Source organism: Eretmochelys imbricata, chromosome 18, assembly GCF_965152235.1.
Source record: "Eretmochelys imbricata isolate rEreImb1 chromosome 18, rEreImb1.hap1, whole genome shotgun sequence".
Taxonomy (NCBI): Eukaryota; Metazoa; Chordata; order Testudines; family Cheloniidae; genus Eretmochelys; species Eretmochelys imbricata.
The window spans coordinates 14,868,737-14,882,833 of NC_135589.1; the positions used below are offsets into that span (position 1 = coordinate 14,868,737).

General features: G+C 51.9%; 1 protein-coding gene across 1 annotated transcript; it reads right to left on the reverse strand.

Moving 5' to 3' along the window:
* Positions 1–296: 296 nt before the first annotated feature.
* On the reverse strand, positions 297–6,827 carry PERM1 (PPARGC1 and ESRR induced regulator, muscle 1). Its single transcript, XM_077837383.1, has 3 exons — positions 4,694–6,827; positions 1,466–1,582; positions 297–376 (listed from the first exon to the last, which is right to left on the reverse strand). Exons 1-3 carry the CDS (start codon positions 6,825–6,827, stop codon positions 297–299), a joined length of 2,331 nt encoding a protein of 776 aa, XP_077693509.1.
* Positions 6,828–14,097: the final 7,270 nt, after the last annotated feature.

Below are 14,097 nucleotides of genomic sequence, written 5' to 3' on the forward strand. Positions count from 1 at the left end.
GCAGAGAGCAGAATCGAACCAGCATGCACTGGGCCTAATTCTACCCCGTGCAACAAAATGCAAATAATGCCTATAACAAACAGATTACATGTCAGATTTCATTGCAAAGGTGCTGCTTTCTCGCACCCTGCTCCTTGCCAGGACTCTGCAGCCTGGATTCCAGAACCATGTCTCCACTGGACCCATTGGCAAACAGTCATTTTATTGCCAAAGGGCAAGGTGCAGTGAGTGTTGTCTCCTGGACTCTTCCTCGCAGGCCCACGGGACGTGTCTCTGGCTGGGCCATGTGGGAGTGTCTAGGTTCCATGTCGTCCTTCTATGGCCTGCCGTCTGAAGTACCGGATGGCAGAGAGGGTGCCGACGTTTGCCAGTAACACTGGAAAAGACCCCAACACATTTCCAAAATGAAGCCGTAGGATTATTCCAAAGCCCTGGTTTCAGGTCTAGTCTGAGCAAACAGTTTTCTGGAGCAGAGTTTCAGAACACGAGTCTCTGCATATGATTGCCTTTTTGCTGCAGAGCAACCATGGGTTGTTCATGCTGGTGTCTCTCCTTGTCACAGCTAATGAACAATTTCTCTGCACAAGTATGGCACTTTTCATCTCCGGATTGCACAGCCCATTGCAAAAATGAATGAATTTAGCCTCACAAACCCCCTTTAACGTAGATAATATCATCACACCCACTTCCCAGATGGAGAAACTGAGGAACAGAACAGCGCGGTGACTCACCCAATGGACACAGGTGTTATGTTGGCCCCACTGCACGGGGTGAATTTCAACCCTAGTGAGTTAATGGCAGAGGTTGGCATGGAACCCCAGGACTCCTGATTTCTCACCCTCTGCTCTAACCACCTGGCGGAAATGTTCCCAGCTAATTAACCCTTTGGGGTCTTGTGTCCAGTTCCACCTCTCTGTGCCAGCAGACCATAGCAGCGTCCATCCCTTCCAACGCCAGATTTCCCTGGGAGCTCGGCATGCCCAGGCTAGCTTGGGAGGCAGATGTTTCCCCATGCATGCTTTGGCACCTTAGGGAACACTGAAGAGATTAAGCAATAAGACATGATAGGATGTGGTGATATTATCATTGTCCGGATACAGGACAGGATTAATCAGAACTAAAGGAATTCTCCTCCTGCTTCAAACTATAATTAAAGTCAGCAGCAGCTACGCTGGAGTAAAAGCAGTGAGAGATAGGAATCAGGCCCTTCCTGGGTGAGAGAGAACGCTAGAAGCAGTTGGGGACGGACAGAACATTTCAGAAAGCAGGAAAAGGCCCTTCTACAGTGGAGAGAGATTCTGCTCCAACCTGTCCGCTCTGCCTAGCGTGAGGATGTAACCTGTCGGTTAACCGTCTGACATTATCTAAAGTTAAATCCCCCCCCACCCCCTGCAAATCCCCCATGCATCTCCCCCTCCCCTTTATGGAAAGCGCTTCTCCTCTCCCGCACGGTCATCCTACATACCAGTCTTCCATGCATCCGGAGCCTGCAGATCGGATGTCTTCACGGCCCAGGAGGCAAAGGCAACAAAGACGAGGCACATGTCCTCCTGCGTGAGAGCTAGGGGAAGGTGGGGCCTTTCTGCGGGAAGAACAACCTGAAGCTAAGGGTCAAACGGTACTAATAATACTCCTGTTACATTGGTCATTTCAGCCGTAAGTCTTTCTGGTGTATTTAAGCCTTACAGTCATTGTCTTTTTCACCAAGCCCCTGCTAAGTTTTTCAAAAGGAAGAGAGAGAGAATCTTTTTGCAATGTTGTACAGCATTCCTCTCCCTATGGGGTCGGCCACAATCCCCTTCTTCTTATAATTTTTTGAGAACATGGGTCCATTTCTGGAAGACACGGCCCCCTAATCTTTTCATTCTACCCAGTTTTAAATAGTTCACCCGGTTTTCAGACTTTGTGGCCAAGCAGAAGCTTAAGAGTTTGAAAGTAGCTTTTAATTTGTGTAGAGAAGTGACGTGCCACTGTGCTAACTGGGAACCTAGCAGGCCTATCTAGCTAAGTTATCTAGCTCCATTTACCGGGGGATATGAGCATCTCAAAGTCTTTAATGGATTTATCCTCACAACACCCCTCTGAGTTTAGGAAGTGTCATTATACCCATTTTACAGCTGGGGAACTAAGGCACAGGGAGACTAAGTGTATGTCTACACCACACACTAAGCCCAGGCTCTGATGCCAGTGGGAACTCATGGCCCCCTTCTCTCCACACACATCAGTCTGACTTGGTTCAGGGAGTGCACAGGATGCTGCTTTTGGGGGCGGGGGGCAGAGCCTGAGTCCCGCTGTGACTCAGGCCTGTTGTGTTGCAGGGTGAACACAGCTCAGGGTACACACCTGAGTCAGAAGGTCTGTGTAGTGTGATATGGATGCGTTAGTGTCACTGTGAGACCTGGCTCCAGCAAGTGCAAATGCAATTTTACACTGCAGTGTTGGCTTAGAAACACTGAGTCTGGGTCCCAAGGCCCTGGGTTGACAATGCAGTGTAGACATACCTTAAGTGACTTGCCCAAGGTCACACAAGAAGTCTGTGGCAGAGCAGGGGACTGAACCCAGGTCTCCTGAGTTGCACGCTAGTACCCTAACCACCAGGCAAGCTTTCCTCTTGGGAAGAGGGTGGTCCAGCAGTACCACCTGTGTGGGGAGTCAGGGGAGACCTGGCTGTGCTGGGTGACCCACAATGCGGTGGTTTCCCGATCTGTACAATGGGGTTAATGAGAAGTACCCATCCTTGTAAAGTGCTTTGAGATCCATGGATGAAAAGCAACATGGAAGAGAACTAAGCATGATTATTAGTTCTATGAGAAGCCTCCGCTCCCCCTGCACTCCATCATGGCCATTCGGAGTCTCGGGGCTGCTCTCCAGGGCTTATGGCAGACACCACTTGGGATCTCTTACTCTGTTGGCTTCCCCATGTTAGCAACCTTCGAGGCATGTTGCAAGAGGGTTGGTTTGTTTGCTTGTTTGATCAGGTTTTTAATTAAAGCCAGTTTTATTAATTAGTTACCACCAAGGCAAAGGGTCTTTTCTCCGGGCAGATAAAGAGCAGAGCTTTGCTGAGTCACCCATGGGGAGGGCTCAAGACGTATTTGTTTGTTTTTAATATTAACGGGGAGGCACCATGGCTTTAAGCACAGTGTAAACTTTTAAATAAATACGGTGGCTGTCCTAATGGGTCAGATTTCCTCTCCTCCAATTCCCAGCCTCTCTCTAAAGCCTCTCTCGCCTACTCACAGTCATAAGCAACGCCTGAGTAACCTTTAGCGGCTCCAGCGGGTGCTTATTAAATTAGCCCTGGGTCTAATGTTCTCCTCGTCTGTTTCTGCACGGCTAAGTGTGGGAAGGTCCCAGTTTGCCTTTCTCTCCTGCCAACATTGCCGAGCCGGTGTGCCTGGGCTGTGACAGGCACAATCATCACGCTATCTTGGTATAGACAGCTTTCCTGACCATTGACCCCTCAAACAGAAATCCAGCCTCAAGCTTCCCCAATTTACCGTCGCGTATTGGCACGCAGCAAAGGCAGATTCTGCACTCTGTTGGGCCCTGTCCACAGTTGGGTTGAAACACACTTGTTGCTAGCAGAGTTCTAGCTTGGTTTCCCTGACTAGTGTGGAGAAGGACAGATCAGTTGTCACCAGTCTTTACACATAGTCTTCCTTCATGTTCTTAGTGTGCGAGCAAGTTTTTAGTCTTGGAAAAAATGCTTGTGGTGGTGTTAGTTCGGGTTGCACACAGTTTTGTGTACAGGGAGCCAGGAGAGTTTGCTTTTCTCTCTGCTCTGGGCTCTGACTAGAGTCAGTTCTGGAGGGATGGTTGCCCCCAGGGAGCTGGGCACTGGTGGTGGGCTGACGGGATTGCCTGCATACTGTTTGTGACCACCTCTGCTCCAGGACTGGTGGATGTGCATTAAAAAAGCAAGTTACACACAGCATATCCCCAGACTCCATGTCACTGAGTTCTCCTCCTCTGGAAAGCTGACTTGCAAGATGCTAACAACTGCTATTGCTCAGCAGAGGAATGCGCTAGCGGTGGGAGAACGGGCAACGTCCTCTAGCAGTTTGGGATCAGCTCTCAAACAGCCCTGCCAAAGTCCAAGGCTGATTGGGCAGTGAGGGAACATGGTTAATGCATGACTTGGGTCTCACTATGCATGACCAAGCTATGGCTTAACCATGCCGAGGGATTCCTGGGTTGCAGGCGTATCCGCCAGCACGTTTGACAATGGGACCACAGGCTAATGAAGGGGATGGAACCGTGCGATTAGCATGATTCACAGAACAAAGAACAAGAGGGACAGTGGCACTATCTCTGGGCAGCAGCATCAGGAACTTCAGTGTGTTGGTGCCAGGGTGTGGAGGGCTGGTTCTGGGCACTGGAGAAACTAGTGTAGCTTGGAGCATTGGGGAATTCAGTGCCGTGTTGGGAGCTACAGGCAAACAGAAAACCCAGCGCTGGGTCTGGGCTGTAGCCCCAGAGCAGCGTAGAGGCTGCAGACGGGGTTTGGGGCAGAGGCACTGGGTAGTTCAGGGCCTGGGGAATCCAGCAGTGGTTCTGGGCTGTAGCCCTGAGGACACTATGGCTTCAGTTTCCTATGTAATCAGCGAGCCTGTTTCTAAAAGGGAGCACCACGTTTTTAAACACTGGGGCAGTGAGAAGGGACCAGCCAGGGCCAGGAACAAACGTTTACCTGCTCGTGCAGGGGCCATTCCTAAATCCTCTGGCTTCAGCTGGATTCTCCCATGAGGTGTCAGCTGGAGAAGGGGGAGCCTCTTTATGGAACCTCGTGGTACCGGGACCCCGCGGTTGTGGGGATTGTGTCTGACCAGGTGCATTGGCTTTTGCAGGAGGGATTTCAAAGCCACCATGGCTTTTCTTGCCTCCAAGGCAGGCATGCTCAGGAAGATCGCCCTCCAGCTCTTTCTGCCTCTTACTCCATCCGTAAAGAAATGTTCATAAACCTCGGGGATGGAGATAACACCGCCGGGCTCTCCGGCTGGGCTTGACCCCAGGTCCTCCTGGCTTTCGCCCGGTGATGAAGTTTGCTCCAAGCTGCTGATCCTGTCTGGCTCCACAAAGGTGTCTTTGTGGCTTCCTCCCCCACTTCCTTCAGGTTCGTTAAAGAAATATTCGTACATCTCAGGCCCGTACATTTCAGGCACCTCCTGCTCCTTCTCGCAGGGAGACATGGGTGTTTTCTCCACCCCACCCAGGGTTTTCATCTCCCCCTCCTGCTCTTGGGCGTCACAGAAAAAACAGTCATCCATCTCCAGCGAGGTCAGGGTGGTTCCGGCCCCCTCCTGAGTGTCCTCAGCTGCTGAATGATGATGAAACATCCCTCCTAGGAGCCCAGATCTCTGCCTTCCTTGGGCTCCATCTTCAGCATCCCCTCCAAATGCCACCGTGCTTCCAAAATGCAGGGGTTTCCCAGTGGTGCTTTCGCACTCCTCTCTCTGTGACAGAGTGGGTTTGCTGCTCTGATTCAACGACATGTTCTCATGGGTCCCTAAATCAGTTGCTTGCTTTGGCCTTGCACGACTGGTCTTCACTTCCCCTGGGAAGGGCTGCACTGCAGGGCCTTTCACCCCCTTGCTCCTGGGAGCGCTGACGGCCTGACCCCCTAGTGCCAACCCTCGCCCCTCATCCCCCAGCATGCTGCAGGTGGCATGAGCTTCATCCTCACCCTCCGGCCCCCCAAGAGCTGGGTTGGCCACTCTTCCCTCCCCTTTGCTCTCTCGCAGTAGAGCAGAGGGGGTTAAAAACCCCATCGCTGGAGTCGAGCATTCCAGAGCCACAGCCCCGTGCGACGGTGTCCCCGCGGCTGTGGGCGTTCCCTGGTGCTCATGGCTCTCTCCCCGGTGTACAGGCCCTCTGGGCTGCATGACATCCGGAGAGTCGTCAGGGGAGCCCGGAGCAGTCAAGGCTGGACCTAGACCCAAACGCTCCCCTGGATTCTTCCCAGCAGGCCGGCTCTCCCCTGGTATTCTGCAACACGCTGGCTGCAGGGGCTCTGCAGATGGATTCTGGGAAATGTCACTGTTTGGGTCTGGCAGCCCAGGCTCTAAGCAGAGAGACCAGTTTGCCTTTTCCTCCACTGGCCTCTCCATCCCCCCTGAAGCAGCCAGCGCTGGGGAGCTCACATCCGCTGCATGAACTGGCCTTTCAGACTCTGTCTTCTCTGGACTGCCTTGTAGATGCTCCCCCGGTAATTCCCCTTTCTGTGGAGCTCCTTCTGGCAGGTAACCATGGGGTACTACGGCCAGACCTGCTCCTCCCTGTACGGCAAATGGGGAGGCCACTGCATGTTCTGTGGCCTGGCCCACTTCCTTGCGGGGACTGTCCTGGGCCTGGAGAGGCTTCTCCGTGGCATGGCTAGCTGGGTTGGCAGAGCTGGCCCCTGAGAAACAAGGCAGCTGCCTGTCCTGGGCGCTGGGCATCAGCGGAGTCTGCTGGGGGGATCCGGGCGTGTCGCTCTCATGCAGAAACCTGCTGCCTGAGCCCAGATCCATTTGGTCCTCGCTGCCCGACAGACCCTCATCCGGGGCCAGGTGCCCAGGCATAGGCCGGGGCGGGGAGGTCTCTCCGGGGACCCAATGTGGAGGGAGGTGTCCTGGGCCAGGAGCTGGCGTGCTGCCTGCCCTCTCTGTGATCAGCCTGGCTGGGCGGGGGCTGCCGGCCTCGCCGTCCCCTTGCTCAAGGTCACTGAAGCCCGGCTCGTCCGCCGTGGCCAGGGCAGCCGGGATTAAGTTGCATTCTTCAGAAGCTGAGTAAAACTCTGCCCAGTCCCTGTCATTCAGCTGGATGCTGTACTGGAAATTCTCCATCTCTGCAGTGGCAAAGCAAGGGGGGGATCAGTGAGGACAAGGGCCCTGGGGAGGGGCACCCAGGTACCCACCGAGATGAGGCCACCATGCCACTCGAGCCTTTTATCTTCAATTAACCCTTTCCCCTCTGGTTCCTTCACTGCCATCCCCATTCTCTTGAGGTTGAAACCAATGGGATGCGAGGACAGATCTTGGCCTATCCATCAGCCTGGCAGGGGCCTCCTCCCCGAAGGCACCTTTGTACATGCAGGAGCATGACAGGGGGCATCACTCCTAGACACATCTAATACCTATGGCAGCCAGGCAGCAGTTAAATAGTGGAGACGATCCTCGGTTTTAACACGCGTAAGCCTTATCGCCTTCTGCGGTGAGCTAGGATCAAATGATCTTAAATGCCATGTAGCTCCAGTTTGGGATTTTCTAATCTCGTCTGCATTAGCATAAGGGGGCACCCTGGGGAGTTCATAGAGCAACTGCCAGAAGCCAGAGGGGCACAGACGAATTTCTGTGCATCTAGGGTGTGGCGGATTCTTACACTGTCTGGCCCATTGCTGAGTGGATCTCAGTGGATCTAAAGTCCTTTCAGGTGCAGACTCCTCTGTGGATTGCACCTGCTCTTTCAATGCACGCCTTTCGCCACACGTTTTATCCCTTCTTTATAAGTTGCCTGGACCTCCTTGACCAAGATCCTTGGCTGGGGTAACAGCTCCATTGACTTCAGCTTACACCAGCTGAGGATTTGGCCTCTTGTGCCTCCCCAGAGGCATGACGAGGGGCAACCATGGCACATAAACTCATTCAAGCAGCGGAGGGTTTGCAAAGCCACAGCTGCCTGGGCCCATTTCCTGGGGACAGCTTTTCCCCCGAAGCGGTGGGGAAGCGAGCCGGGTGTCAGAGAGCAGCGAGATACAGCCAGCGTGCAGAGCATGCGAACGCGTCCTACCTGGGGAACAATTTAAGCTGGGGATGGAGCCAGGTACAGAGTGGTGCAGCGAAATCCTCCCAGCGCGACATGGTGCTGTACCCTTGACGGGGACATTGAGGGCCAGACTTCAGAGCGGCTCCATTCACAGGCCAAAAATAGCCCCCAACCTGTCATGTGAAATGCTATATGTGCCAAGGGCTCTCAGAGGGCTGTTCCATAAATAGCTGCCTGGGGAGAGGCTCTGGGCTTGCCAGCCAATGGGTTTCCTTCTTGTAAACACAACAGGGTCCCTTGGCCACCCACAGACACATGGGGCCCTTCCACTCTCAGGGTTGGAGTTACACCCATGTAAGTGTAGGCAGCGCAGGGCACAGGTGCTGGGCACGGGGCACAGAACTCACACAAAGAAGCCAGAGGGCAAGGATGCTCCTAGTCTGGTTTGGATGGCAGATGGACACATCTCATGACAATGACTGAGGCGAATGGCTTCGTAAGTTGGAGGCAGTGAGCTGAGGTTGATTCTGTAGGATGATGGTCCCAAGGGTTATCAAATCCTCAGGCTTCAGAGCATGATCTGTCTATCTAGGGTATTGCTAAGGCACGTAGCAGTGCTAGAAAAGTGCAGATGCACATCAGATCACCTCACATGGTCAGGGACAAATGTCCTCCCCTGACACACTATCGTACATTGTGACAGCTCCGCAGTTCCTGGCCCTGGCTGCCGACAGAGACGGGGTGCTGGGTTAGACAGCCAAGATACACAAAAGGTAGGTGGGCAAGTGACTTTCCCAGGGCCACCCTGCAGGGCTGTGGCCGGGTGAGGGAGAGAACCTCGCTTTCCTGAGTTGCTCTGCGCGAAACCATGCTGCCTTCTGTTTCATACCCACTATATCCAGAGGCCTCTGCAGAGCACTGAAACAGATGCCAGCAGCATGGTGAGCATCCCTGCAAGTGCAGGAGACTTTACTGGCCAGTTCATAAGAACAGCCATACTGGGTCTGACCAATGGTCCATCTAGCCCAGCTGCTTCACGTGCTCTTATATCCCTGGGGAGCAGGGTTATCCCAGGGGGTGTTTGGGTTCCAGCAGGCCAGACACCAGAGATGGGAGGCAGAGGCCCTGTTTGAATGCCATGCATCCTGCATAGAGACCCCGAGGAAATTGAGATCGAGGAGTTCAGCACAAGCCTGTCTTGGGGAGTTTTTAACCCCACCTGGTTGACAGGCATATGGCTCCAGAACACACACAGATCCCAGACTTCCTGACACAACATCGCAAACCTGGAGACACACAGCCTGACTAGAAGTTCAGCCAGCTACTCCCTTTTCTTTCTGCTCTTACACTGAACATGGGGAAGAAGCTCCTTCTTGTGGTGCCGTGAGATCACTGCAGGCACACGGCGCAAGGCTGGAAGTTCTCAGCTCACATGATGCGAGGCTCTGAGATTGCTGCCAGACACGGCCCAGTGTGGTGGTGTAAACAGTGACCAGAATTTGCTTCCTTTCTCTGTTCTCTGACGCACGCTGGGGGCTTGTCAAGCAGAGAAAATATGGAAGGAAGGAGGTCGACTGTCTTCTGTCCTTATCTTATTTTTGATCTGGCTACACCCAACCCCTCCCACCCTGCCACCCACTCTCCCATAGACCCAGAAGGGAAATTGATCCGCTTCCTTTTCTTGGCTACAGTAAACTTCCCTTTTCTGACTCCTCCAGCAGCCGGGGGTTCAGTCAGAGAACGCGTCGGACCATGCCTCGCAAACCACAGCACAGAACATGAAAGGGAGGGGCGCAGCTAGGCAGAACTGGAAGCCAAGCGTGGGTTGTGGGGCCACGTTGTCAGTGTCGCACTGAAAACCATAGCAGGAGCAATCACACGCTAAACGCAACACCTGCCCCACCGCATGTTCATTTAGCTGTCCAGGGCAAAGCCCACATGTCATCGGGGGAAGAGGGGAATTACGTATTGACTAGCAGCTCTTTGGCTTCTCTACACCATGACCATGAGCGAGCAACGCCAGCCTGCAAGGACAAGCCTCCCCAGCCCGCTGCCCGTAAATCACATGCAGGCTGCAAAGGGGGCATTACGTGACTGTCAAAGGCAGTCCAACAGTTCTAGCTTTAACAGGATGGACCATGTTTCTTTCTGTATGAGACCCTGAAACCCCTCTAAAGCAGCCAGCTCTTTTGGGGGGGTAGGTCAGCAATCAAACCATGGCCCATGCCATAAGGGCTAAACAACTATGGTTGATTGCAACGTATATTGTAATAGTGGCTCGATGGTGCCATCTACTGAGCAAAGGGTTGGAGGACACAGTTCTCCCCAATAAAGCCCAGACTCCGTTGGGAATTGGGACTTTTGTATGAAGGACGTGGTGTAAATAACTGTAACAGAACCACGTAATTGGAGCTGGGACTGAAGTGAAACCGCAGCTCCAACCTCTCAGCCTGCCAGTGCAGGCCGCAACATGGGACGAAGCCAGAACGAAGGGCACAGACCAATTATTCGCACAGGAAAATTTAAAACTGCGGTGAGATTCCTTTCTTTCGTGTCAGTGACTCTCTAATCTCCATCTCGAGAGTCTGTATTTCTAGCATAAAATGATTTTCAGCACTGAAATTGCGGGGGACGCCAAAGTTGTGTTGACTGTGACTTTGGGGCTAGGAGCAGTGATTTTCTTCGAACAAGGTACCTTTGAGGGGTAGGCCCCTCACTCAAGTTTTAGGGGCATTTGGCACCTGAGCGTATTGGGATTGACCATGAGCAGGATTATACTTGGGACCTTCCGAACTAAGGCCGTGAACCTCTACCGCTGGCGGTAACGAGCTAACTTTCCTAGCTGGAAGCCGTAGCATAGGCCGCATGTCTCCCTGTGAACCAGGCATAGAAGGGGATGCTTAACACGCACTGAACAGTGGGTTAAATTTGCACTGAAACTCAGAGTGAAATTCAGCTGAAACCACCAGTCTGGTTTTACTGGTTTGGGGGCAGGTGGATGGCTGGGAAACATCACCCTAAACCACAGAGGTCTGCATTGTTTCTGCCCCAACCCATTAACTGTTTCTGTCTTCTCCTGAAAGTCAGTCCCCGGGCTCTCTTAAGATTCAGCCCATATTCCCGGAAAAGTCCACAGTGGGCTCACTCAAAGGTCAGCCCGCGCTGAGTTAAAATGCAGCCCAAGCTTGCCTGAAACACGGCCAAGCTCCTCCAAAACCTGGCCCGAGTTTCAGGTTGCTAATCCAAATCGCGCTGGGTTTCAGGTTTCCTCCCAAGGCTTTGGCTGAGCTCTACACATAAATACAGCCTCAGGCTGCAGTCCTCACGCCCATTGGCCAGCGTTTCAGGGCGATGGGGCAGCAGCGAGCGCAGGATTCCCTGCCAGCCTGGCTCTAAAGAATGGGCGGGTGGAAACTGGGGTGGGCAGCACACACCAGAGGCCCCAGGCCTGTAGAAGGCCTTAAATATGAGTGGATCCCGGAATCAGAATGGCCTGCTCCTTCCCTGAGCAAAGCCCATTGTTGTCTCCGCCCTAAGGCAATCTGCAAGCTTTCCCTCCCAGCTCCTTCGGCCTCACACGGGTTATGGCAGTGCCAGAGAAGAAAGGAGCTCAGTGCACTTCATCTTGTCCCGCTGCTCGTGGTGCAAAACTAAATGCAATGCTCCAGCTAAAAACCTGTTGAAGGTGCCAGCCATTTTAAGGGCTTTAAGGAGATTCACAGGGTAAAATCCCAGCCCCAATGGAATCAGTGAGAGTTTTGCCATTCACTTCAACTGGGCCAGCATTTCACCCTGGGAATTTAAGGTGTCCTGCCATTTCCACTAGGTGTCACTTAAGGACAGACAGTTAGCCTGTTTCATTGATATTTAACCCCCTCTTGACTTTCAGTCTGATCCTAAACTCAAAGGGGAGGCTTAGGCGACTGGGAGGGAGATATCCGGGTCTTTCCCAACTCTGACTTGGCCAGTTAACATGTGTGTATGCTGCAGGTTTTTCCAGGTTTGCTGTTTGCATTGCAATGCTGTGAACTGCACCGATGCAAGCCTATAATTGCAGAGAATGACAGAAGGAATGGTGAGGTGAGGGTGCAACTGCCCCGGCTTGACTTTAGGGACATTTAGAGTCATTGCTTTAGAACATGGGTCACCATTTTTATTTGTCAACTTCATACACGATTGGATGCTCTTTGACAGTAAGGACCATCTTTTATTGTCCTGTGTTTGTACAGTGCTAGCCTGGGGCTCCTAGACACAAGAGCAATACAAATAGTAAATAATCATAATGAAGACAGGAAAAGAGAACAGAAATTACAACAGATCTTGGGGTCAGAGTGATCCAAATCTTCTGTGTCAGGACAATGTACCATAGCTGTCACCAGAGCTTAACTGAGGACCTTGATTCCCAGAGTGCAGGGTCACATCATGTCTCCATGCTACTGAGACATAACTTGAGTCCCATGCTTGTGGGAGAACTTTCAGACTACACGTTAAACACCATGGGCCTGTCAGCTCTGCATGGACATTAAAGATCCCAGGGCACCTGCCTTGAGTGCAGGGGACTGGACCAGAAGCCCTGAGGTCTCTTCCAGTCTTACAATTCTATGATAAGAGGAAAGATTTGCCCTGGTGTCTTTGGAAAAATCCTTCTTCCTGCCCATATGCCTCATTATGCAATGAACCGTGCACTGGTTTCTTCCGCCTTCCCACCCCAGAGGTGGCTGCATTTCAGTGGTGTCATATTTATACCCATGAAAAGTGCTGTAGGTGAAAGAAGGCAATAAAAAATTTCAACTATTTTTATTTCCTTTGCATGGGGTTGTTATATCTCGACAACCTCCTGGTATAATAATATCCTTGTAACTCAGCTGTCCATTATATTTTGAGTGTGTGTGTGTGTGTGTATGTGTGTATGTGTGTGTAGTGTGTATTTTGTGTATACACAAAATACACACTATAGGTCAAAATGCATGGCTGTAATTTACAAAGCCATGCAGGAGATTTTGGTGCCGGGTTCCACCTCCCATTGGTAGCTTTGAACATCTCAGCCTATATGTGTATTGCCCAGGTTCATATGTGTTTGTACAGTGTACACACAGTATCTGTGATGTGTATTTCTCAGCCAGTTCTGATCCCCTTGATCGGAAGACCCAGGGAGGTTTGTGAGGCCCTCGAGGCAGGCTGCACGGTACACCAGGGTCAAACTCATTCAGTGTAGAGCAGTGCTACTCAAAGTGGTGGTCCGGGGACCGCTGCCAGTCCGCGAGCCATCGGCTGTCGGTCCGCGTGCACATTGGGAAAAAAAATTGCCCACCCCCCCACCAGAGAGCTGGAGAAGTGCTGGTGTAGAGGGCTGAATTCCATGTTAAATTATCTCAGTGGGACAGTGTCTGCACTGAGGACTCCTAACGCCCCTACTGGTGAACTGCTGCTGATGCCATTGGGAGCTTGGCAGACAGATCAAAGGAAGATTCTGGCCTCTATGTAGTAACTAAACTCTTAAATATTGTCAGTGTCTTTCTACTGCATCCGGTTTCATTCAGTAGGAAAATAGGCTTGCTTTAGACTCACCATTATCTCTTACCACTGCTTCTCTCCTTTCTCCATCCTCCCAGTTCCTTCTCTGTCTCTCTTCCTCTTCCCTGTCCACGTCTCCTCCACTCCTTCCTCTTCATTTCCTTCCTTCCAGAAATTCCCAGTCCACCCAGCCATGGGTTTCATTCCCACTCCTTCCCCTTTCCAGCTGCCAAAAAGGACAGCTCAAAATAGTTCATGTCATCCCTGAAATATCAAAATTGGTTCTGAGAGCTGACACCCCAGTGAGCTCAATGGGCTGCAGGTGAGTTCTCAGTCATTGTTTCAGGCTCTCCGCAGACACAGGCAGATGTCACTCAGTTTATATTTGGAAACTTTTCTTTGTAACCATCAGGGCTAGGAACTTGTGACCACAGGTCACATAAATACATCAAGCGAGCCGGATCCAGCCCACACCCCATATGTCTGACACCCCGACACAGACTGTGTATGCTGGAGTGTTACCAGTGTTGCCGAGTCTCACGATATTGGATGCTTTTATTAAATCCCCAGCATCTGGATTCATATGATTAGAGGAGAATCTCGGCTATCTTTTTTTTTCTTTAGGTCAGTTTCTAGCCCTCGTGGTTGAAGAGAAAATCTTGAAAAGTCAGTGCATCCTGAAGACCCAGCAATCAGAAGGCAAATAGGATAAGCCCATTTTTTTAATCTCAGGATTTTTAAGCCAACTCATGATGTTGGGGGCCTGATTTCTGATTTTGAATGCTTGGGGTTGACCATACTTAGTGTGTGTCACCCGCAAACAGCTCCATAGGTGTG